Source organism: Pseudonaja textilis, chromosome 2 (assembly GCF_049901715.1).
Source record: "Pseudonaja textilis isolate UNSWEBS1 chromosome 2, rPseTex1.2, whole genome shotgun sequence".
Classification (NCBI taxonomy): Eukaryota; Metazoa; Chordata; class Lepidosauria; order Squamata; family Elapidae; genus Pseudonaja; species Pseudonaja textilis.
The window spans coordinates 126,569,350-126,596,825 of record NC_141991.1 but is presented as its reverse complement, the minus strand read 5'-3'; the positions used below and the strand labels follow the sequence as shown (position 1 = coordinate 126,596,825).

The window sequence follows — 27,476 nt, the reverse complement described above, 5'->3', positions numbered from 1 at the left end:
AAATTAAATTGTTGTGCTAAAGAAGACCATGTTTATTTAAGGCTTTAGGTTGAACCCATTTATCAATTTGTACATATTATTTATATTTCAAATTTTTAAACCACCCATCTCAAAGAGGTCTTTGTATATAGAACATTTATATTTTATTGCATATATTTGAATCATATTTATACAGTTGCTAGAAGGAAATATAGAAAATTTACCTTGCAGAATAAACACACACAGCAGTTGTTATTGAACACACTTTTTCATATTTCAGATCCAAAGCTAAAATTATGTATTTGTGGAAAATTCACATCTAAAAATATTTAGTTTTACATCTTCATGATTTTTTCCAAAGAAATACTCTAGAGTATAAGAAATACAATGGATTATCCAAATAACTTCAAAATATTTTATTTGAAAATACTCTTATCTAGTATCTTTTAAAAACTGTAATTTATCCTTCAAAGTGAAAAATATGAATATAGGTAGATTTGTTTGAAATTCTCTAATCATGTACATGAATGCTCTGTTTATTATTTATTTATTTGTTTATTTAAAAACTGGTTTAATTTTCATATTTAATGTGTTTGGAAAGGTATTGTTATCATTAAACTTATAGATCATTATTTGAATGTAAATAGAATTAAATTGTATGGGCATTTTTAAAAATCAAATGTTGATAATGATACTGTTCCCACAAACCAAAAACATTTAAAAAGCAATACAAAGTTACTGCATATAGTAGAAGGAAGCTGCCATTTTACAGAATATGGAAGACTGTCCACCACACAATTAAAAAGATCAAGAGGCAATGAAGTTCCAGTGTTATAATTTTACTCTTTAAATACTTGTTTATCCAATTTAGATAATTAATTGTCCTAACATAAACTCCTGGATATCTTGGACGACCACAACCATAGCCAAAGCTGGTAATTCCTATCAAATAAAACTTTGTAGTGGTTGGAAGGTAGCATGTCAGAGGACCACCACTGTCTCCCTGGAACAGGAAAAGCACATAATGTGTTTCAATATATATATTTTATTTGTAGGAAGCAACAAATTATCAATTGTCAAAAGAAAATACTGTTTTCTAGGAAAAATAAATCTGGAAAATCTGAACAATCTTAATCTACACTGTTCAAAAAAATAAAGGGAACATTTAAACAACACAATGTAACTCCAAGTCAATCACACTTCTGTGAAATCAAATTGTCTATTTAGGTAGCAACACTGATTGACAATCAATTTCACATGCTGTTGTGCAAATGGAATAGACAACAGGTGGAAAGCATAGGCAGTTAGTAAGACATCCCCAATAAAGGAGTGGTTCTGCAGGTGGTGACCACAGATCAATTCTCAGTTCCTATGTTTTCTGGCTGATGGTTTGGTCACTTTTGAATGCTGGCGGTGCTATCACTCTAGTGCAGGGGTGTCAAACTCGATTTCCTTGAGGGCCACAACAGGGTTGTGTTTGTCTTCGGAGGTGTGTGGCCAGCTCAATATCACTCGTGTTGGGGGTACCTGTGTTGGGCCGAGACTCTGCCACCGAAAATGGGCTCCCGAGCACCGTTTTCAGCTGCTGTGGCTTCCTGCTACCCTCTGCCAGCAAAAACACAGCTCAGGAATCTATTTTCACTGGCAGAGGCATCTCAGGCTTGTCCTTCGCTGTTTCCAGGGCAGGCCCATGGGCTAGATCGAAGCACCCTGCGGGCCGGATCTGGCCCCCGGGCCTCGAGTTTGACACCCGTGCTCTAGTGATAGCATGAGACGGAGTCTATAACCCACAAGTGGCTTAGGTAGTGCAGCTCATCCAGGATGGCACATCAATGCGAGCTGTAGCAAGAAGTTTTGCTGTATCTGTCAGCATAGCATCCAGAGCATGGAGGCGCTACCAGGAGACAGGCCAGTACATCAGATGTGGAGGAGGCCGTAGGAGGGCAACAACCCAGCATCAGGACCGCTACCTCTGCCTTTGTGCAAGGAGGGACAGGAGGAGCACTGCCAGAGTCCTGCAAAATGACCTCCAGCAGGCCACAAATGTGCATGTGGCTGCTCAAACGGTCAGAAACAGACTCCATGAGGGTGGTATGAGGGCCCGACATCCACAGGTGGTGGTTGTGCTTACAGCCCAACACCATGCAGGGCGTTTGGCATTTGCCAGAAAACACCAAGATTGGCAAATTCACCACTGGCACCCTGTGCTCTTCACAGATGAAAGCAGGTTCACAATGAGCACATGTGACAGACGTGACAGGTTCTGGAGACGCTGTGGAGAACGTTCTACTTCCCTGCAACATCCTCCAGCATGACCGGTTTGGCAGTGGGTCAGTAATGGTGTGGGGTGGCATTTCTTTAGGGGCCCGCACAGCCCTCCGTGTGCTCGCCTGAGGTAGCCTGACTGCCATTAGGTACCGAGATGAGATCCTCAGACCCCTTGTGAGACCATATGCTGGTGCGGTCGGCCCTGGGTTCCTCCTAATGCACGACAATGCTAGACCTCATGTGGCTATAGTGTGTCAGCAGTTCCTGCAAGACGAAGGCATTGATGCTATGGACTAGCCCGCCCGTTCCCCAGACCTGAATCCAATTGAGCACATCTGGGACATCATGTCTTGCTCCATCCACCAATGCCACATTGCACCACAGACTGTCCAGGAGTTGGGGGATGCTTTAGTGCAGGTGTGGGAGGAGATCCCTCAGGAGACCATCCGCCACCTCATCAGGAGCATGCCCAGGCATTGTAGGGAGGTCATACAGGCACGTGGAGGCCACACATACTACTGAGCCTCATTTTGACTTGCTTTGAGGACATTACATCAAAGTTGGATCAGTCTGTAGTGTTTTTTTCCACTTTAATTTTGAGTGTAACTCCAAATCCAGACCTCCATGGGTTGCTAAATTTGATTTCCATTGATAATTTTTGTGTGATTTTGTTGTCAGCACATTCAACTATGTAATGAACAATGTATTTAATAAGAATATTTCATTCATTCAGATCTAGGATATCTTATTTTTGTGTTCCCTTTATTTTTTTGAGCAGTGTAGTTTGGTAATACACGAATAATTATATATCATTTCTTGGAAAATCATTTCTTGCTTAGTAGGCTTGACCAAAAATCAAACTATGTATCTAAGAGTACATAATCTAACATCCAGTTTTAGCTATCATAAGAAAGCATTTTATATGTAGCTAATGAAGACAAATCACTTTACCCTTTATTTTCAAATTGTCTATTTTGGAGACAGGTCAATTGTCCAAATACACAGAATAGAAACAAAATAAATTCTAATTTTCTTATAAAGCTTGTTGTATTCTGTAAAACAAATTGTTCAGGAATAAATTAAATCAAAGCATAACTATTGTTTCACATCCTGCAAAGTTGGGGTTTATTTGATCTTGGAAAAGTAAATTATAACCTGGCAGGTAAGCAAATTATGTTAAGGTATTAAGTCAATTTCATTTTTCAATAATTGATAATGATGAAAAAATAAAACTAACAATAGACTCAGAAAATTCAGGATTTTTCAGGAGTTCTGAATACAGGTAGTATTTTGATTTTACTAATCTTTCAGGATAGCCCTCTTCTTATATTAATTCACTTTTAATTCATCCACCCCTGATGACTCACATGGACACATCCATGTATTTTCTTAGCATAATATATAAAAACGGCTTCTCACTGACTTCATGTTTTTTTGCAAATCAGTTGACTGAGCTAAGTGTCTTTTACATTTTCCCTGAGGGGATGATTATTCTCATTCTTCAATTCCGTACTGTAAAATCAGTATATAGAAAAAATAATCATGACTGTAATATAATTCCTGAATTATTATATTAAAAAAGGTTTTGTCTGTAGCATGTCTTTGCTGAATACTGCATCTCCAGAAAAAACATTTATGTGGTTTTATGTCTAATCGGAATTCCCATCTTTACATGGGTGTAGCATAGGACTCCACTGATCCTGGGAATACAATTTAATGGGAGACTTGTTGAGGTATTCCCTGTTAGGAGAATGAGTGCACTCAGGGAAACGTAGTGAGAGTGATGTTGAATAACACATGACCAGCATACAGATACACTGAATAGTAAAATGTATGTTTTACTTCCAGTAAACGGGTAAACAAAGTCCAACAAACAGTCCAAATCATACACAGTTAAAGCAGTATCAGTCCAGGGATAATCCAAAAACAAAGTCAAGTATCATAAACAGAGTTTAACAGTTGCAAGACTCACAGCAATCCGAAGTAGAACGACGATCAGGCAATACAACAAAACAGGAAATGCAAGGAGAAAGAAACCAGGTTTCTGGCTCCATCTTATAGCCGTTGGAGGAACCTCAGCCAATCATAATTACAGCACTCTCTTAAAGATATAGTATTACATTACTATCCTGGTTTATATATTTCCAACCCAACTGTTAGGTGACTATCATTCCTAACAAGACTTACCCATGCTAATAAGGTAGAAAAGAGAGTGGGAAAATAAAGAGCAAGTTTCAATGGGTATGAGTTAAAAGAGGATTTTGCAGGTGTGAGGGTAGCTATCCCTTTAAAGAACTTTTAGTATCTACCCCAGAGCAAGGTAATAGCAAACCATTTCTGTATTTTTATTCTGTAAACACAATAATGTATGAGATAGATTAGCACATATTTGAAAGTGAATGCTTTATTAGTTGCCAATACAATGCAGACTCTACATCTGAACCTCCCAAGATAGAGAACTGGAGATAGGTCTGCAAAAGCCAAACCAGTGAAGAACCAATGAGTAGATTGGATTCCTAGAACTTTTGGCTCCCCAAAAAATGGTGGCGCCCAACTAGGAAGGTGAGGCTCTCGCTCCTGGAGCACTATCTCCCTATAAAGCCACCACCTGTACCAGAAATCACTTTTAAAGCTGCTGCCTGCACCAGTAACCGTGAGTAAACCAGAGCCCCCAAAACAAGCCCCAAAATGCTAGATTCTGAAGCCGTGGAGCCCTAATAATGCTGGTGGAGCTCCTGCTAACTGATCCGGAGCCCTCCTTTCCTTCCCCAGAGAAGTGAAGCTCTTTCCATCGAGCCCTATTAACCACACTGGTGGAGCTCTTGAACTGGATCACTTGGACCAAGCAGAGTACAAACAACATACCTTCATTTAAATCCCTCACACAGCTGATAGAAGTATCTTCCACGCCAGACAACGTATTTCCATTAATATCCGCCACACAGTTTCCCCGGAGCCACATCGGACAGCTGGCAGGGAGAAACAAGGAAGGAGGAGAAAGCCCTGAGGCTCTTAGGAGCCGAAAGACCCTGGACAGGTGATAAAGGCAGAGGAATGCTTCGATGGTCGCAAGGAGAGGAGAGTCTCCTCGACTGACCCAAAGAAAACCCCTCCATCCGAACTAAAAAGAGAACTGCCAGCATGGCTAAATCGAAGCCAGGAAGGCAGCTGAGACAGAAGTGAAAAAGAAAGATCTTGTATCAGCATGCTTAGTCTTGGTAAGAATCACTCCAATTTTTGCAGTGGAATTTTCCTTGAAAAGTGGGACTCAAAGGAGGAAAATAGCTGTGATTAATGATCTGGAGTGACTATCAGATTTAGTTAAAAAAAAAAGATATTGCAACTAGAAGTAGATTGGATTGGACCGATTGGATTGGTTAACCCAAATTTCTGGACTGTATTTTTACTACTTCTCAACTTGAAGAACTTTAGGAAACTACTGGAAAACAATCTTATTCAGAGACATATTGATTGTAGTTAAAGTGTTTTAATTCAGCAAGTTTTGCTCTCTTTCAAAAATCCAGTGTGCTTTGAATATCTTGTTACAGCCTATTGTTTACAGAGTAATAGCAGCAGCAATCAGAGCAATAAATTCCTCCCACCCAGTAAATCATAGCTGCTAGTAAAACAATTAACACTTTCTTTGCAGACTCTCAATACTACCTCATTACTTTAATCAAAGACTGATTAATTCATTACCTCAAAACTTACAACTTTTCTACTTCATCACCTATATCAATGATTAGATAATCAATTTCTATAAAATATTTCATTAATGGTTTAATTGATTTATTGTTTTAATTGATTAGTGTGATTAGAGTGTTTAGTGCAAATAGTGTGATTACTGATTAGTTTAAAAGATCAAGATTCATGTAATTTAATTGATTAGTAAAATCAGTGATTTACTGAATTTAATTGAACAGTGTGATTAATGATTAGTGTAATAAATTGATTAGTGATTAGTGTAATTAATTGATTAGGCTGATTGTTGCATAGGAAAATTATTTGACTAAAGAGATTACTGCAATTGATTGATTGGTGTGATATTGGCTATATTGATTGCCCAAAATTGTTCCATTAATTAATTTAATCAATGTACCATCTTACCATGCCAAGAAAAAAATCCAATGCCAAACCACAACCTAAAGAGAAAGTAATCCCCACCAATGAACCCCAAGACACCTGCACATGCGTTAAATGCTACAAAACTCTAAAGGATAATGAAAAGCCATCAAATGTTCTCTATGTAACAAATACACTCATCATGACTGCTTGGGATTACCCGAGCAAATGATTCAATACCTAGAATCATCCAATGAGTTTCCATATCTCTGCAAATCATGCAAACCCAAACTGGATCTGTTGGAAAGAGTTGATACCATTGAAGCACGAATAACATCCCTTGACACCATAGTAGCATCCCTGGACACCTTAAAAGAAAGATTATCCAACCTTGAAGAAAAAGACACAACGCAAAAACCTGAACATCCAATAGCTACAAACCACATCTCTACCCAACAACCACAACCCTATCCACAAAAAAACATAAGCCAGACCAATAATGACATCCCAATCCTCATCAGAGAAGCTGTTGAGCATGAACGGAAACGTCCAAACGCCATCTTAGTTGGTCTAGAGGACATCAATGATAATGATGACATCACAAAACTGTCCAAAACATCATCAGTGATTATCAAGCATCAACCATCTCCCCTGATGAAATACTTGACATTTCCTGCATTGGCCGAGACCTCAAAAACAGAGATGGCTCTGTGGCCCCATGCTTCTGCAGGGTCATTTGCAAAAATGAATCAAGCAAACGTAAATTCATTTACACTATAAATTCACTCGCCAAAACCAACACCAACCATATGAACCTCCGTTGTCGCCCTGACCTGATACTAATGATGCCCAGATGATACTAAGCTGGCAAGAATAGCGAACACCCAAGATACGCTCAAGATCCAGATGGATCTTTACAGACTAGAACACTGGGCCGTATCTAACAAAATGAAATTCAATCTAGAGAAAAGTAAAGTCCTACACTTAGGCAAGAAAAACCAAAAATACACATATAGACTGGGTGAAACCAGGCTCAATAGCAGTAACAGTGAGAGGGATCTTGGAGTCTTAGTGGACAACCAGCTAAATATGAGCCAGCAGTGTGCAGCAGCAGCCAGAAAAGCTAATGCAATCCTAAGTTGTATTAACAGAGGGATACAGTCAAGATCAAGGGAAGTACTAATATCACTCTATAAAGCCTTAGTAAGACTACACCTAGAGTACTGCATCCAGTTTTGGTCACCACATTATAAAAAAGATGTTGAGACTATAGAAATAGTACAGAGAAGAGCAATCAGGATGATTAGGGAACTGGAGGCTAAAACATACAACAAACAGCTGCAGGAACTGGGCTTGGCTAGTCTAGTAAAGAGAAGGACCAGGGGAGACATGATAGCAGTCTTCCAATATTTGAGGGGCTGCCACAGAGAGGAAGGGTTCAAGCTATTTTCTAAAGTGCCTGTAGGCCAGACAAGGAATAATGGATGGAAACTGAACAAGGAGAGGTTTAACCTGGAAATAAGGAGAAACTTTCTGACAGTGAGAACTATCAACCAATGGAACAGCTTGCCCTCGGAAGTTGTGGGAGTGCCATCACTTGAGACTTTCAAGAAGAGATTGGACTGTCATTTGTCAGAAATGATGTAGGGTCTCCTGCTTGGGCGGGGGGTTGGACTAGATGACCTACAAGGTCCCTTCCAACTCTGATTATCTGTTAAATCTGAGCTGTTAGTATCAAACTCCTGTGGCAGGATTAGTCTGAAATACTGCATTCTAACTACTGTGACATCACAGATAATAAATTATCTTAAATTATAATATATATATGTATGTATATACACACACACACATAGATCTTTGGTTATTCGGGTTTTCTCCCGCGTAAAATTGGAAGTATCTTGGCGACGTTTCAACGAAATCTCATTCGTCATCTTCAGGCTTGTGTCTTTGGCTTTGTGCTTCTCGGAGTAATATAACACATACATATACATATATATGTTTAGTTTTACTTGTCAAACTTGTTTTAGTTTTACTTGTCAAATCTGATACCACATATTCTACAAATGACTGTGAGAAGGACCTTCCAATTTAGGAAAAAGTACAGCTGATATACAAGAAGAATTTATGCAGATATTCCTAATCATGGCTACATTTGCTTTTTGAACAAGAGACTCAAATTCCAGAAACACCCTCAAGCTCTGCCAATCGGCATTAAGGTATTTTTACCTTCTTCTTTTAATCTTCTTTCCCTTCATTCTAATCTCCTTGGTTTTAGTAACCTTAAAGTCCTTGAATATTCCGCATAACAATTTAATAGCCATATCACATGACAGGTAACTGCCTCCTTGCTCTGATGGATTATAGGGGAGGCAATATGGCTGAAGCATCTAGGCAGCAACAGGACTCAGACCGGTACGCAACTCAAATGAACAGGTTTCAGAAGGAGAGAAAGTGAATCCAGACGGGTATCGGAAGGATAATAAGAGAGCAAGAAAGTATAAGCAGGTTAACTTTGTTCATTGACTATTAATAACTATTGATTATAACTATTGTTAATAACTACTGTTAATAACTATTGATTAAACTAGTGTGGGGAATCTACTAAGATAAATTCAGTCCCAGAAGGGTCATTGGATCTTACCTGAGATGACTTTTCCCTCTGGGTAGAGATAGTATCCAGGATTGGGTTCTCAGTTGCTGCTAGCTGATTGGACTGAGTCTATCAGATCTGTGAGGACACTCCCCTGTTACTAAGGGTCTCCAGAAATTAGCAAAGGAATAGTGACAGACTGACGTGTTTTCTTGTTGCTGTCGTGCTCCACTGGATTCGGAATGGACCTCCATCAGGGTGGGGCTGGATGCTATCTTCACCCAAAAAGGTCATCTCAGGTAAGAACCAATGACCCTTCTCCATTGTAGTAGATAGTATCCAGTATTGGGACATACCAAAGTTGGCTGTTCTACAGGCGGGCCTAGTTTGGTCTGAATCCCTTATTAAGGGTGGACTTTTTGAAGAACTCTCCATCCAAAGGCTGCCTCTGAAGATGCAAAGGAATCCAGCTTATAGTGTTTGATAAACGGAGAAGGCAAAATCCAAGTTGCCTCCCTGCAAACCTCTTCTAGAGGCCTGAGTGACCCACGCCGCTGATGTGGTTGCACTTCTTGTTGAATGGACTGTTATCCCTAGGATTGGTAGGCTTTGGAGATGCACATTCTGATCCATCTACCCACAGTCGTTGGAGTGACCTTGCAACACATGGTAGAAGGTTGAAATGATATAGAGGGATTCAGACTTCCTGAAGGAAGAAGTTTGTTTAATGTATATACGAAGGGTCCTCTGAACGTCCAGAGTATGCCATCTCTTTTCTAATGTATGGACAGGTTTAGGTCAGAAATCAGGTAATATAAGTTTCTGGGCCCTATGGAACCATGAGTTCACCTTTGGCACGAACAAAGGGTCCAATCTCAAAACAACTTGGTTGGGGTGAAAAATACAGAGGTCCTTCCTTACAGATAAGGCAGCCAAGTCCGAAATCCATCTGGCTGAGGTGATGGCTACCAGGGAGACCACCTTGCAAGATAAAAATTGCACAGAAGTAGACCTCAGTGGTTCAAATGGAGCCTCAGTCAGCAAATGCAGTACTTTAGAGGTCCCATGTGGGGTATCAATGAACCACTGAAGGCCGCAGATTTGTAGCTCCTTTAAGAAATGTGTGAATTGAAGGATGTCTGGATAGGGATTCTGAGCCCCCTAAAGAAAGTACAGAAGGCCACCACCTGCCATCCTAACGTGTTGGGTGACAGGCCTTTGTCAAGTCCTTCTTGAAGAAAGTCCAGCACCTGTGCGACCAAGGCCTCTATAGGATCCAACCCATATTGTGAGCACCATTCACAGAAAACCTTCCAGGTAGCGTTGTAAAAGCGATTGGTGGAAGGCCTCCTGGAAGCCTGAATGGTTTGAATCACCTTGAAGGAGTAATGGTCCCAGATCAGAGATCCCCGGTCAATCTCCAGTTAACTGAAGCCACTGGGATTCCGGATGTAACAAGGGTCCCTGACTGAGGGATACTCTCTCCGCTGGCATCCTCCAAGGGCTGGTCATCAATAGGCTTACCATGTTGGCAACCATGACCATCTGGGCCAATGAGGGACAACAAGTATGAGCTCCACCCTTTCCCCCAATAATTTTTGTATCACCCTTGGGATCAGGGGCAGTGGAGGAAAGGCAAAGAGGAGTCCTTGAGGTCAAGGGCTGTGTAAGGCATCCATCCCCTCTGTCCCCGGAATCGCAAACCTGGAGAAGAATCTTGGGAGTTGTGCATTGTCCTGAGAAACCTAGAGGTCTACAGCTGATCATCTGAAGCGCTCCAACAGCTCCTGAAATAAAGTGAGGTGCAAACACCACTCTGCGTGGTCTATAGTGGCTCTGCTGAGCCAGTCTGCTTCAACATTGGATACTCCTGCAATATGTTAAGCTCTGAGCAAGACATGTTTTTCTGCCCAGAGGCACAGTTTTTCTGCCTCTAGCATCAGGGGTCTAGAATGTGTTCCTCTTTGGCGATTTACATGTGCCTTAGTGGTCACATTGTCAGTTAAGACCAGGATGTCCCTGTTTGCTACTATGTTTTGGAATTTCCTCAGGGCCAGATGGACTGCCTTGAGTTCTAACCAATTGATGTTATGGTCCAAATTGGCATGGGACCACTGTCCCTGGATTGGAGAATGGCTCCCCAGCTGTAAAGGCTAGCATCAATGGTCAGAACCATTCAGTTAGGTTCCTTGAATCAGTTTCCTAAGGAAAGTGCCTTTGATAACCACCACCTAAAGGACTTGATAACTTCCGGAGGTTTCCTGACTTGGGAATGAGAACAACTCCTGCCTGCCCTTTGATAAGATAGAAGAAACCATTGTAGAGCCCTGGTATGCAAGTATGCCCAGGGCACTATATTAATACGTGAAATCATCTTGTCTAGGAGCCTTGAAAGCATAGCCAGGGGGACTCTGTGCTTAGATTTCACTAGAATAATTAATTCCCTTATAGTTTCCTGATGCTCCTGGGACAAGAAAATCTTGCATGCCATGATTATCAATTATGGCTCCCAGATGGAGTAAGCTGTTGGTGGGATTGAAATGGCTTTTGGACTTGTTGACAGAAAAAACCCTGCTCCTGGAGCACCTAGATAGTAATCCCCAAGTCCTCCTCTGCTTGTGATGCAGAAGAGGATTGGACAAGGATGTTATCCAGATATCACTGGGCCCTAAAGGTGAGCTGCTAACTGTTTCGTGAATGTTCTGGACGAAAGACCAAAGGGGGCAAAGCCCTGTACTGAAAATGTCTGCCATTATAGAAGAATCTGAGGAATTGCCTATGGGTAGGTAATATAGGGACATGAAGATAGGCTTCTGTTAAATCTATAGAGATGAGGAAGTCCCTTTCCCTAATTCCATCCAGAATAGACTGGGGAGAATGCATCTTGAACCACTGGTATCTTAGTCGGCGGTTTAGATGCTTCAGATCTAGAATTGCCCTTCATCCCCTTGAGGCCTTTGGTATGACAAGCAGGATGGAATAAAACCCCATCCCCTGTTGGTCCTCAGGCACCGGCTGGATAGCATAGATTTCCAGCAGGTGCTGGATAGCTGTTTCCATGAGAACCCTTTTCTCCCTGTTCCTAGAAACAGGGCAACAAATGAAAAACCTCAGGGGTATGGAAAGGAATTCTAAAACAGGCCCAATCAGATCATCTCCGGGACCCAGGAATCTGTGGTTACTTCCTCCCAAGGCCTGGCAAACAAAGCCAGACATCCCCCAATGGGAGGTGTGACAGAAGATTTTTCTAGGGTGTTGGAAGGGATGACCCCCTCCCTCTTGAAAGGGCTGCTTGTTCTGGTACTGGTAGTTTCTACCTGTCCGGCCCTGCTGTTGTTCCTGTCTGGGGATGAAAGGTCTCTGGGATCTAGCAAACCCCACTCCAGCTTCCATCACCCTGAAGGAGGGACAACAAAAATAAGGCATCGAGCGGATGCCAGGTCACCCCTTCTTGACCTGGAAGGTAAAATCTTCTCCTTGTCTTTGGAGCCCACCAGAATGTTGTGCAGGGCTTCTCCAAATAATTTATGCCCCTAGAAGGGGGCAGTGGCCAACTTCAATTTATGCCTCATGTCTGCCTGCCATTGCCTGAGCCAGAGCAGAAGGTCAGAAGCCAGATGATCCTATCCCCTTTGAAGCGAACCTGTGCCATCAGCAGAGAACTCAACAGTTGTCAAGAGTTTATTGATGTGTTGATAAGATCTCACATCGCCAGCTGGAATTCTTTCCTACAGTTCACACAGCCAGATAAGAGATGCTCTGTTGAAAAATGATTCTGCAGTGGAGGCCTTCACCCCCTAGGCTCCTGATTGATAGGTCTTTTGCAGTGTTTGTTCTGCCCACTTCTCTTCAGCTCTCAATGAGTCTTCAGGCTCACAGATATCTAAGAATTAGACTACAGGGCAACTACAGGGGCATCTACTGTGGGCATTTCCAATGCTCTGGAAAAGTGCTCCCACACTGAACAACTTCCTATCAAGTTAAGATGGGCTTGGTCCTGACCCAGAAGACTATTGCCTTTGGATCACAGTAGTAAATATCCTTGGTGAGGGGATAACATCAGGAGTTATGGTCTTCTCAAGAGTGGGTTGTTGGAGTCTTCAGATGCATCTGCTGGCTCCAGTAGAGCCAGAGCCCTACCTTGCCCTGTGGGATTTTTTGTTTTGAAGAGGAGCGATTTAAACAGGGCAGGTTGGAAAAACCCTGAATTATAGGCTGTTCAGAATCCAGGCCTTCATCATCAGAAAAATCTCTATCTGTCTGATTCCCCCATGTCAGATGGGTTAGAGTGGCCACTCTGAGAAGGAGCATAAGAATCAGCCTCTGAATACATAGATAGATCATCCTCAAAATGGGACCTTTGTCTCATGCTATGTTTTGAGGAGGAACATGAAGCCACAGAAGGTGATCGACAGATTTACTTTAAAGGCAGCTAATACGCTGCCTCAGCTAACACAGCCTGCACGTTGATTTGTATTTCAGGCTGGATGGAGCCCCGCAGCAGTGGGTGTGAAAGTAGCCTCTGGGGCCACTTTGGGTCTCTGGGCAGGTGCTGTCAATTGCTCAGTTGCTGGGCAGACAAAGAAAAAATTCCTTCCTTCAGAAATGTCAAAAGGATCTTGTAAAAGACACTGCTCTTCAGCTCCCCCAGTGGCTGTTTCTTGCAACTGCCTCCTGTCAGACTGAAGAGACCTGGCTCTTCTCTCCAATGGCCACTCCTCATTTTGGCGGGAATCTGTCATCGTGCTGTTAGGCACTGTTCTGGGCTTTTTGGGGCTGCTTCTTGTTGTCCCTTAGCCCACAGCCTGTTTAATTCCGTCCCTGCAACACTCATCCCGCTCTGTTGCCTTGGAGCTCCTTTGTGCCCCTGCAGCTTTGTCTTTTGGCTTGGGGGCTTCACATGATGTTGAAGCATTTTGCATTGTAGGGCTGAGAGAGCGTAATAACCTGCAAGCTGTTTCCTCTGCTCTCCCGTTCGCACGGCCGGCATTTTCTGTTGAGTCCACCATTTTCTATAATAACAGGTAACCTAACTGCCTTAGGGGCTTGCTGCCTATGGATATGAGGACACAAAATGCCCACCAGAACAGTTAAACCAGGGCAAGATCGGAAACCTGTCAAATTGCAATCTAGAAGGACAGCTGGTTTCACATTCCCTTTAAAAACGCTGCCATGGTAATTTAAAGGCTTCTGAGGCGGCTGTTTGAAACCGCCACAAGCCCTCCCAAACTTATCATGGTAACAGTGTGGAGGTTTGCTCTGTCACACCGCTGTGGAGATACATCTTACTGATGCAGATCGGCCCTCAGCCGACCCATTCCCAGCCGAACCGGACCGAAGCCCCAACCAATCGTTCCTTTGACAGCCGCTTAACTAGTAGACTGGGCCGGCTGTAACCTCGATAGAATGCAGGATTAGTTTTAGCTATAATTTCTGTATTTAAAGTCAATTACTGTGCAGCAATCAAATACACATCGTCTTAGCTGCTTGACTGAGTCAATTTCTGGGGACCCTTAGTTACAGGGAAGTGTCCTCACAGATCTGACAGACTCAGTCCAATCAGCTAGCAGCAACTGACAACCCAATCCTGGATGCCATCTCCACCACAACGGAAAACATCTGGTTATGTTTTCTCAGGAAGTTTTACAGTGACAAGAAGCTACTGTAAGAAACAAATTTAGAGAATGAGTGATTCAGAATTGAGTGATGCAAGGACATGTTGTTCCCATATCTGTTGAACATATCAAATGAATATATTTTAAGAATGGCTAGATTGAAAGATGACAGTTAAAATCAAAACAGAAGGCAGAAACACTAAAAATATCCAATATGAAGATGACACTATTTTATTTGTTTAACTCCATTTTGAAACAGATTGATTCCTTAATTATTTATATGGCTTAAATTAAAAAGAAAACAACACACAGATACAAAGAGGGAAAGGCAACAGGAAGACTAAATACAATGAAATTGACCTAGTCCTAGAGGGATCCCATAACCATCCCATCCTAAGGCCTGGGAGAACAACCAAGTTTCTGCTCAGATTTCATAGAACTAGAGGTTAATTCTAAACTGCTGAAGTGGCTGTCTATAAAATGGGTAATCATCTAAAAGAACTCTATGGTTTCTGTAATTTTCATGGGTTGAGAAGACAGAGTCCTTTGCCAATTTGGAAAACATTGGCCCCAATTTTTTTTTCTGGCCAAACCATTTTTCTATCAATTCTTTGGTAATAAAACCACATTTCTCTTTTTATTTCTTCTTAATAGTCATCAAATCTTCCAACATGTTGCCCAATCTAAGTTATTTTTGATTCTATGAATTTAGTTGGGAGTGTTAGTATTTATTGGAATATTTAACGGTTTAATACAGCTATTTTTACATGATGCAATATATGTTCTACAAAAGTGTCAATTTTATCAATATCACAAATATCAATAAATAAAACTGTACAAACAACAGCTCTTTTGGAGTTCTCCATAATTTTTAAAGAAACCTAGTTAGGTGTAGTGTTTAAGGCAACAAGCTAGAAACTGCAAGACTGAGTTCTAGATCTCCTTTAGGCACAAAGCCAGATGGGTACCTTTGAGCCAGTCACTCTCTCAGCCTTAGGAAGCAGACAATGGTAAACCACTTCTGAAAAAAACCAAGGAAATAGTTGTCTAGGTAGGTGTCAGGATCAAAAAGGGATTTGAAGGTACCAAAATGAAAGAATTAATGAAAAGTGAGATGTCCTGAGATCAAAAAGTTTAAGAAACACCAATCTACCTAGTCTCCAAACTAATCCAAAAAAGACAGATACAGATTAACAGAGTTGGAAGGGACCTAGTTGGTCATCTAGTCCAAACCTTAAGATTCTGTGCTATTAGTACACAGATGAAGTCTAAGTAATAAGGATACCACTTTCCTTGGAAATAACAGACATTTGGCTATGTCTACTGATATAAGATGGAGCTATCCCAATGGATCAATTAATCGAGATATCACTTAGAAATGTATAATTTCCAATAATAATTTTTGTGCTTGAAATGATAACTTTTTTTTCTGTTGCTACTCTGACATACATCTAGGTAATCTTGGTCATAAGTCTTCATTTTGGTTGGAGAGATAGGAAAAGAATAAAAGCTGGAAACTTGCTCGGCCACTTTATCGCATAAAGAACTCAGTGGTTCTGTCCTGGAACTGGAAAACAGAAGGTCAGCTTATTTTGATTCCATTCATCAACGAAATTAATTTTCGCCCCCTCCTTTAGCCAAAGGAATAAATATCACAAACAACTATTCAAGGAAGAACTCCAAAAACAAGTCTGGTCTTCCTAGTATGAACACTAGCATATTATTTCTACTTTGAATAAACGATTGCCTCATCTTCCCTTCATTTGTATATTTTTTAGATTGGTAACATGAGGGCAAGGTCTGTTTCTCTTCTCTTTGATAAAATGTCAGAAAATCTGCTTCAAATCAGGAGCCTAGATAGTAAGGAAATATGCAGTAAGGAAATAACAGGCTATATTATCCAAGCACCAGCACAGCAAGCTTTGTCAACATAATCTAACCTGAAATTATCTTCTTTTACCTGGCAGCTATCAACACCTCCATCTAGAAAGCCAGCACAGATCATATTCAATGTAATTGTTCCACCATACCAGCTGAGTTTATTGCACATTTTCTGTGGAATAATATCTACTTGAGCTTCTTGCAATATTAAGTTGTTTTCACCTGTAAAAAAATATAACATATCATGACATTGTGAAACAAATCGGTCACTATTTAAGACAACTAAGTCTTTCTTTACCAAGCTTACATTATACTTAACACTCTGGAAAGTATACTGCTGGTCAAAATAATCTTCAAGATTAATTCTAATATTTTGGAGTTGGGTTTAATTTTATTTGGCATCCCAAATAGAACCCAAGATTGTACAGAACAAGGGTTAAGATTTTTGTTCCTTTTATTTCTATTCTCATGAATTGTTACATCTTAAAGGCTTTGTTGTCCTTTTGTCATTAGTTTGTAATGGTGTAGGATTTATTTTTATTACTTCAATTTTGTGCTCAATCTTACTTGTATAGTCAATGTGGTTGCGTTCAAAAAGACGAAATAAGAATCAGTAAAACCAGGGTCTAATTACACCCCAGTGCTTTAGGCTAGATTTTTAAGATTTATTTTATTCTTGTAGTTATTATGACATTAAGTATGTTTATTCATTTATTTGACTCCTGCCTTTACTTTTACAAAAAAATCAAGGCATACAGTGTTAGTTTTACAAAAAAATCAAGGCATCCAACAGTGATATATATGAAAAGGTGTCTAAATTTTAATTGGGCTTGGCAAGTAATTTTAATATCTGCTTCAATCCTGAAGTAGTAGGCAGAGTTATCTAAAGAGTGGATCAGTAAGATAATTAAGACAATTAAATAAAGAATTAAATATTAACTAGCTATTAATTATATGCAATGAAGCTTAAATTATAGTGGGATTTATTTCATGTAAAATTCTAATCCTGATGAGGAAGATATCACTTTAATTTTAAGGATTTCTCAAGGTAATTCTTTCTTCTGATAGATGCAGAAAAAAGAACCAAGATCTAATACTGTAATAGCTGTATCCAAAACTTTGAAATCAAACTAAGATTGTATACCTGTATTCTTTCAAACCAATTGCCCCTTAAAGTTTAAAATTGTTAAAAAATAAAGTTTAAAAAATGCTGGTGTCTGCTAAATTAGTGAAACTCCTACTTCCTCTATTTTGGTGGGTTTTTTACTAAAATATTTCTGAAATTTCAGAGGCAGTTTTATATGTGTGGTGATGATAGCTGCTAGATTTTTTATCATAAATTAGTTTCAGTGTTATTTGCCCTCTCAAAGTTGAGGACCAAACAGCTTTCAGTATATGGGTCCAATAAACTCTACAAAAGCCAGACAAATTATACCGAGAAAAATTAAGTTGGGTTGAGAGAGTTAACAAAAGTAATTATGATCAAACATGTTTATTTGTTGCAGAATGGATGGATGCCTGATGGATGGGGAGAAGGTATGAATGGAAAACTAAGGGGAAAGGGTGTAATTAAACAAAATGTTTAGAATCATTAATTTAGCTACACCATACTATATTTGCCTATCATTTTAACAGAAATGCTGCAAATTATAAAGATGACAAAGTGTGCTATTCTTGGTGCTGAAGGTACTTTGCTTGGGTAGCAAACCTTACATTTAATCTTTAGCAGGCTAAACACTACTGCAATCTTTTGATGGTTGTTTTTTAGTTTCAAATGGAAGGTAGAAGTAGCCAGATTCATCAACATTCTAAATAGGCAGTCCTTTTTTGTTTGTAAGATTAAAAAAGCAAATGTTTTGTGGATCATACATCTGCTCAGGTTGCTCATATCTTATTAGTAAGGTCAGGAGCAGAACTGAATGTATTCTTAACAGGCAAGTGACCTCATCTAGCAGTAAGAAGAGCTGCTACTGATCACTACAATGATCTGAATGAGAAGGGCGATCTTTCAGAGTTCAGCGCCCAGAAAAGATGTAAGAACCATTTCATATTTTAAGAGTGCAATTAGGCTATCAATTTGGTTTCAATGTAACTGTATGCAGCTAACCTCACCATGTCTAGGTAAAGTCTTCAAGTTGAGTTTGACTCCTGATGTCCACACAATTTTCTTGGCAACAGTACAAAAGTAGTTTCTTACTTCCTTCTTCTTAAGACATCTTTTAATTTCCCACTCTAGCCTACAGCACAAGTATTAGTCTTTGAAAACCTTTCATTTGGGTATCCACATGTTGTCATTTGCTGAAGCTCTCACTATGTCACCTATTGCAAAATCCTATATGAGAGAGGATGCTGAATTTAGTAAGCTGTAATTTGTAGAGCACTTGAGGAGATGGAAGCACTAGTTAACCTAATGAGAGTCAGTTTGGTATACAAATCCTGTAGTTCTAAAGATACAAAGGCAATTGGGTCCGGAATTTCCATCACTAAGCAATCCAGCACATGACCACATCACTTACACAGCAATCTCATCAGTTCCTCTTACAGCTATTAAACCAGGATCGTGGATTAAGTCAACATGTAATTTTGACTCCTTGTCATTTCCTGCTGGCTTCCAACAACTAAAGTTAGTGGGAAGCCAGCAGGTAGGCTGTCAGGCAGGTAACTGGCTGCTGCTGGGTGGAAGAGAGAATGAGGAGTGAACAGTTGCAACCCTCTTAAGTGCAAGCCAGTTGCCAAGCATTAAGATTGCAATCATGACTATGGGAGTGCTGGGACAGCCAGAACCTTTAGAACAAATTGTAATATTTGTTCAGCACCATTGTAACTTCAACTTCAAACAGTTACTGAACAAATTAACCAAGGGCTTACCTGTAGTAGTTATTGAGCTGGCCTAAAAAACAAGCAATGCCAAACTATTCCTCTAGTGCTGCAAAGAAAACTGCATGATTTTAATTGTAAGTCACAGGAGTTAAAACTGAAATTGAAGGGCCTTTTTAGTTCAGGCAGAGGGAATATCCTCCAAATCCAATCTGCTGAGAGTTCTTCTCTGTCCTTTCCTTTTACTGCAAATCATCTTGTGCAACATTTAGGGAAAGGATGAAAAATTGGTTAGAAAACAAAAGTTGCTTCTACATGTTTAGTGGCTTGCATATAAATCCAGATTGGTGACCTTTTAGATAGAGGCCCAGTGGCAAAATGAAAATAGCCCTTTTGTGCCCTATATTTGTAAAAACCTAATTTCATTATCCAAGATTTTCAGCATTCTCTGAAATATAAATCAAGCCTAGTTTTCTTACAAACATGTGAAATGCCATGAATAGTATATAGTAACAGCAAAAACATTTGCTAAAACTTAATATTCTTAACACTTTAAAAGAGAATCAAAAAACTATTATGAATACAGTGGGACATGTTTACTCTTATTATATATTGTTAGTTTTAACTGATCGTTTTTGTTGCACAGTAATTTTTAATCTGATGTTTGTACATTGTCTTTATATAAACGTCACAGAAATAATAGAAAAGTACCTTTTTCTTTTGTTTTACCCCATCCAGATATGTAACAGGGATACTGTTGATTTTTCAAAAGATTTGTGGCAGGTAAGCAGATCGGGTGAACATAGTCATTGAATTTGATAGATCTGACTAATATTATCAATGCAATATCATTGTCATGTGTGTCTGCCATATAATTAGGATGTATATTGATAGCTTTAATCCGACGTTTTATTGTATGAGAGTTATCTTCATTAAGATTATGCAAGCCAATTACAGCCCTCCAAATGGCTGGGTTCCTATGACAGAACAAAACTTCTATAGGGATTATTGCTCTTATTATACATTGCTATTTTATAACTTCTATGACATGGACATTGGTTTATTTTATTCCATTCAGCATGAACAATAAATCACTCAGTACAGATTAAAATTGAATTATGTGGCTAAAACAAGGATCACTGCAGAAAATGACAGAAACACCAATAAAAAAAATTCTTTCTTTATACATACATATATACTATCACTTCACTCAATTAAGTATCCTGCTTCCCATAGTAACTACTGCTCAGATGCTTATAGAAAATCTACATATGTCTCTCTGATGGTAGAATATACTCAGCATTATTTATAGCCAATGAAAGTATTTTCCAATCTATGGCAAAAATGTTTCCAAATAGATCTGCAGAATGTTGGAAATGCAAACACAACCAAGGTACATTTTTTTCATATGTGGTGGTCTTGTCCGGAAGCTAGGAAGTAGTGGACCAAAATAAGAAAATGGCTAGAGGAAATCACGAGTCAACGAACTGAGATAAAACCCGAACTATTTCTACTAGGGATAATAAGAGGAAACCATAACAAGAAAATTCAATGTATTATATTGTACATAATGACTGCAGCCAGAATTGCATAGGCGCAAAACTGGAAACAGGACAGCACGCCCTCTGAGAGAATGATGATAAAAAAGGTGTTGGATTGTGTGGAGATGGACAAACTAACATTAGAATTAAAAGAAAGAGGGGAAACGGAATTTTATTTGGTCTGGGACACATGGTATAGATGGTTAGAAAACAGAAGTAAAGATTAAATATAAAGGTAATTTATGAAAAAAGATGTAGATATGTGTGTGTGTATGTGTGTGTGTGTATGTATGAGTATCAGCGATGCTGGAGCGCTGTAGATTGTAAAAGTAATATAAAAGTTTCAATTTTATTCAGTTTCTATATCAAAACTAATCAAATCATTAACCTGGCCATAGACCAGGTTTAATCAGTTTCTGAAATGTCACAACTATTTACAAGTAATGCTAGTGTCCTTTCCAGTATTTTAAATTTAAATTTTAGGCTGATATATTGCAAAGTAAAGAACAAACTTCAATACATTTTTAAGATCAAAGTGTCTTTGAACTCTAATATATTTGGCTGTACAAAATGTTTGAAACATGCCTGGATACCCAGAAGAAAGATAAGCTTAGGCTGGCAGGGAAAATCCTGTATCAGAAGTAATGGTGATAGGTAAAATGATTGGGAATAGAGAGTGAGATGTGTTCTTTATCCCCTCCCATCTTGTTATACATTGTGCTTTTGTTCTGGTGTGCTGGGGTATATGGTTTGTCTGTAGGTGGAATAGGCAGGTGTTTTTTTTTCCTGTCTGTATTTCTCTGGACATCATTTTGTCTTTTGTGAAATACCTATTTCTCTGTTTAAATCTAAAAATAAATAATACACATAAAAGCAACTTTGAGTGTCCTCATGGACCACAAGTTAATCCTAAACTAGTGGTGTGATTCTCTAAAGAAGCAAATGATACCTTGGAACAGACTTTAGATCATTGACAGCATTTACTTCACTCTACTGTTCTGAGAATTTATCTGGAATACTGGAATACTCTGTTCCAAAAGGCCACAGACAAATTGAAATAAATTCAGAAGAAGGCCACCAATATGGTGAAAGGTCTGGAAACCAAGCCCTATGATGAACAGCTACAGGATCTAAATGCTTAACCTACAGAAAAATGATTTGAGCATTTCTTAAGTCTACAAGCCATCAGCTACTAGAACAAGCTGCCACATCTGTAAGTTTTTCTTTTTTAGAGATTTTCAAGCAGAGGCCAGATGGTTATCCACCAAAGATTCTCCAGTGGATTTTGCACTCAGCAGGGGCTTGGTTAAGGTGCTGCCAAAAATCCTTCCAACTGTTGAAACAGTGTTATCCATGCATCTTTCAGCTAGCTGAAAAATAATGTATATATGTAGGCAGTGGTAGGATTCAATTTTTTTTACTACTGGTTCTGTGGGCATGGCTAGGTTGGCATGGCTGGGCAGTCATGTGAGTGGGTAGGCATGGCCAACTCAATGTCACCCCCACCCAGTCACATGACACCCCCCCCCCGAGCCACACCTCCCCAAGTTTTGTGGCTCCCACAAAGATTCTGTGGGAAATGGGTCATGTGACTGGGTGGGCATGGCCAACTTGATTGGTCTCACCCTTAGGAAATTTCTCCTTAGTCCAATTCACAATAAAATAGCACTGTTCCAATATTTAGAATAGAATAACAGAGTTGGAAAGGACCTTGGAGGTACCTTTTAGTCCAACCCCCTGCTTAGGCAGGAAACCCTATACCACTTCAGACAAATGATTATCCAATCTCTTTTTAAAAATTTCCAGTGTTAGAGCATTTACAACTTCTGGAGGCAAGTTGTTCCACTGATTAATTGTTCTGTCAGGAAATTTGAGGGGCTCCTACAAAAAAGAGGGAGTCAATCTATTTTCCAAAGCTCCAAAAGGCATAACAAGAAACAATGGATGGAAACTACCCAAAGAGAGAAGCAACCTGGGAAGAAGGAGAAATTTCTTAACTGTGAGACGAATCAACCAATGGAATAGCTTGCCTTCAGAAGTTGTAGGTGCTCCATCACTAGAAGCTTTCAAAAAGAGTGAGGGAAGTACACCCCAAAAGGACAGTGCCAGGAACTACTAAAACAATGCAGAAAACTTAAAACAGCCATTTCCCCTTTAAAAAAAAAGTCAACCCTAAAGCAAATGCAGCAGCTGAGAGGGAAACTAAGAGCAGCAGCTCAAGCTAACTGAATGCTGCCAAAAGCCATTAACCCTTCCAACTCTAATATTCTATGTCTATGTTCCGAATTGGGTGCTTCACAGCAGAAGCAATACAGCTGGCTGGACCACACAGGCATTACATTCACAGCCTGTATGATCAAGTTGCATCATTATCGCCTCCTGTGTCTTTTCCCCCAGGAAGAAACAAGTAGCAGCCAATACTGCAGCAGCTATAAAAGGTCTTGGGGAACTCCAGGGAAAATCAGCTGATCACAGAAATGTTACTTAATATTCTTTATAATGAAAATTTGTATAATCTTGTCCTTCCAGAAGGGAAGAAGTTAATCCCATCCCTAGATGGGTGATTGATGGGTTTTCCTGCCCTAATCCTGTCAGTTTCTGTTGTTTATTGACTTGATTCAGCATGTATGGCTGCATTCCAGCTGCAATTGTTAAGTGGTTCTTGGCTGTCTGTCTGGACCTATTAACTGAGGCGAGAGAGGAAAAAAAAACTTCCCTTGCACTTTATTTTTAACCGGTTCACCGAATTGCATAAGCAATTAACTAACAGTTCTGGAGAATCAGTGAAAACAGGCTGAATCCCACCTGTGTATGTAGGCCTGGATCCATCCATCAGATTTGGAAAACAATGGCGGAGAAGTGAGTGGAGAAGACAGCATGGTGAGCCTATTGCTCTTCTCACAGCCCGATTTTTGATAATTTTTGTCATTTATGTTTTATTAATATTTGATTAATTGGCCATATTAACAGTAAAAATGTCTTAAGAAAGGTAATCCCTGAAATGGTGAAGAATTAAGTCTTACATAGATCACTAAGATGACTCAAACGACATCCCATTCTGGCAGTGAAAAAGAGATGACAGAGAATGAAAATCCCTGTCAGTGGTCTGAAGGCTGAGTGCTGCTCAAGAAGCCTTGAGGATGATTTAATAGGAAATACAATTAAGAAATTTAAACAAGAAATTGGATAAATGAGACATTTGGATTTGAAAGGATTTGCCATGTTTGAACAAATACACAACTAAAAGGTTTGTCTTCTCAAGATTTAAAGATCCCCAAATAGCTAACAAACTATATGCTGTCATTATGGGAAATGAGTTTAGTTATGAGAAAGGTCCAGAAAATGTTACTGACACTAACTAGATTTGGCTATACACAGATTTATCACAGATGATATTTTCTGAGAATTGATAGGAATCACGGGAAATGCAGAAAGGGCTAATTTAATTGGATATTTAAAACTTAAATAATAAGTGATCAGATTTAAAGTTTTCAAATGCAATGTGCTGATAGAGATTCTTATCTTAAATTCAATCAACTGCAAAAGCCAAGAGATAATATATTCATTAAAAAAAATCAGGTAGAAACAGAAAATTCAGCAAAAAGCCCATGGACTAAAAAGAATAAACTGGAATGGAAATCAAGTGTTACATTTCAAGATACCAGCTCTGCCATTATTATTAAAAAGAGGAATAAGATAGAAAAGGGGGGTGGGGTTTCCTTTCAATTATTTCAACAAGGAAGAGATATTGTTTCTTGACCCTCAAAAATAAAGAATGAATTATCTAATAAACATAAATATTTCAGGAAGAATTAATAGAGAACCAACTGAAATGTTTAAACAACTGATACTACTTATGAGAAGATAATACAATGAGATCCTTTAATGTTTGGGACTCATAAGATGGCAGCTAATTGTAACATAATTTTTAAAATAATTTTTATTTGTACATTTTTCTTTATAAATGTTTGATGTTTCAATATATTGGGAAATAAGGCAAAATACTAAGAACAGCGAAGTATTATTAGACATTATTTAGACATAAGAAGATTAGCAGCAAAGGAAGGAGCTTGAGCTCAGTGTTTACACTCCCCTAGAGACTTGTTGGCAGGTGTAATTAATTCACTGAATTCAGTTCACATGTAGTCTAAAAGGATTGGAAGGGTATGGCTAGTAAGAGTAAATGGAAAAGAAAACTGGAGGTAGTCTGTGGAAAAGATATAGGAAGCAAAAAAGGGTAGCTAGAAAAAATAGTTTCACTAATATAGTCACAAATGTGCTGGTAGAATACATGAGATTTCATTGTTGGTAAGTTTGTTTTGCAAGAATGGTAAGCCACACAACAGCAGAAATGTAATACAAATAGTCCTCAAGTTATGATGACAATTGGAATTTCCATTGTTAATTGATGCAGTCAAACTGTAACATCATGTGACTGCGTTAGACAGAAATTCCTACAGTCCCCAATGTCATTGTTAAGTGAATATCCTGGGACGTTAAGTGAACACCTCCTCACATTTTCCTGCTAATTTCCAACAAAGTCAGTGGGAACCCAGCAGGAAGTTGCAAGTTCCAGGCAGTTTGCAAGAAAGCTGGCATGCATGTGACTGCTATAGGATGAGAAGATACAAGAGGGTGGGGAGGAAAGAACAGACAGCTTGGAGAGGGTGTGCAAGCTATTGGGACATATACATATTTACCTTTTTGAGAGGAGGTGATCATTTAACAACATAAGGTGATGGTCACTGATTTAGATTATTTAAAAAAGAAAATGAACAAATTCAAAAAAAATCAAATTAATAAAGGCTGCTAATCTTAGAAATATTTATTATCTTCAACTTGTAACAGTGAAGGAGGCATATTAGTGATTCAGCTTCCAAAAGTCATGTTTGGCTACTGTGTAATAAAGATGTTTGCTTGATGATCTAAGGGTCCGAGTAAGCAGATTTCTTCCTTTCATTGCTGTCCACCAGAGATGCTAAAGGAACTGAGAACCAGATGTTTTAAATGGAGAAATTGGATGAGCCATATAAAACTGGTAAGTTAAATCATGGAATAATAAAGTAGTTGTAGGAAACAGAAAAATTTAAAAATTGAATATAATATATGCTAAAGCAGAGGTAAGTATTATTGTAAAATAATGGGAAATGGCTCATAACAATTAAAAATATTTTCCTCTTCTCTTATTCTTGCACACAAGTATTTATCATTAAAATAATTAGGTTTGGTCCTGGTAGCTCTGAATATGAGTCTTTTATTACTCTAGGATTGGATATGAAAAAGCTTCAGATCAAATAATTAAACAAATCTGTTGAAAGCACCAAAATTCCCTCTACACTCTATCTGTGTGATCCTTGACAAATATTCTCCTTTATTAGATCCTTGACAAGTAGTATGAAGGTACACCTGCTTCAAAACTCAATTCTGTATAAGCTAGGAAAGAAATGTTAAATCTCCGTTTTTCATACATAATTATATAATATTTGGTCCATACTTCTTTGGTCAGTAGATTTATCACACCCAAATTGAAGAAAAAGTATTAGAATGGAAAGATACATACTCTGACATTTTAATGCAGTGTGCTGCTGTCAACACTATGATTTTATTAATTAAAGATCCACCACATATATGGACATATCCTAGACCAATTGCATAAACTTGAAGACTAACTTGCCAAGGCCATGCTCCTAGCATAGCATCATGTCCACCTACAATTCGAGTTCCTGTTGCTGTATTTTTCATAAGAGGCCTTGTTCCACATACTAGAAATCAAAGAAAAATAAGTTAGCCATGTAAGAAACGGCATTCATGTAGCAACTAAGCAGTATTTAACAGTAGTTAAAGCAGTATAAAGTAGTTAAAGCAGTATTTAACAAAACCACTTTCTATAAGAAATGAATCAAGAGTGAAAGATTTGAGAAACTGAATCACTCCCATTTAGGTTGTATGACTCTACTCTAAACCATATATATTTACTAGCCAATTTTATCTTGGCCTACTTGTATCTGGACAGCCTCTGTAGTTAATTTATGGTTGAGTGTGTTGCACACAAAAAATACACCAGAATCAACAGGGGGAATGGTGAAATGTAGCTGAAAACAAAACTACCTATCACATAAATATTCGAACTTAATTCCATCAGGTATAGGATCTTTTACCCGTGTTTCAATACATGGGTAAATGAGGCACAAAATCTAAACAATGATCCCAAATTGCATTCAGTTATGACCAATTTTAGAACTGATAACGCGTCAGACATAATTTAGCATGTAAATTACAAACAACCTTGGCCTCAGCGTTCTTTCTTCTGTTACTACCCATAGTCCCGAATCTTTAATTGCTTTATTTCTGAGCTTCCCACTCCAGTTACGATGGCGTAATTACCGACATTTCCCCAAGAGCTGGGAACAGGTAAATTATAACTATTTTCGAGTAGATCCCAGCACAGAAACACCCCCTCCCCAATTAATTTCGATCTGTCAGGCTATCCCGTCTTGAGCAGCACGGTGGCGATCAACCGCCGAGATCTGTCAGGCTATCCCGTCCTGAGCAGCACGGTGGCGATCAACCGCCGAGCTCAACGCCCTTCGAAGATGGGCCAAGACCCAAGGCTCACCGTCAGAAAGATTCTGGGAGGACAGGGCTTTGGGCGCGACTTCCCTGAACAACAAAAGCGAAGCCCAGAAGGAAAAGGCGGTGGGGCAAAAGTTGCGGCTCATAGTC

General features: G+C 39.1%; 1 protein-coding gene across 1 annotated transcript; it reads right to left on the bottom strand.

The window, feature by feature from the left end:
* Nucleotides 1-579: 579 nt before the first annotated feature.
* LOC113447296 (transmembrane protease serine 12-like) lies at nt 580-27,476 on the bottom strand. The gene is made up of 5 exons (XM_026717395.2): nt 27,370-27,476; nt 26,314-26,515; nt 19,924-20,189; nt 16,475-16,617; nt 580-982 (listed from the first exon to the last, which is right to left on the bottom strand). The coding sequence occupies exons 1-5, from the start codon at nt 27,470-27,472 to the stop codon at nt 746-748; spliced, it is 951 nt and encodes a 316-aa protein (XP_026573180.2). The 5' UTR covers nt 27,473-27,476; the 3' UTR covers nt 580-745.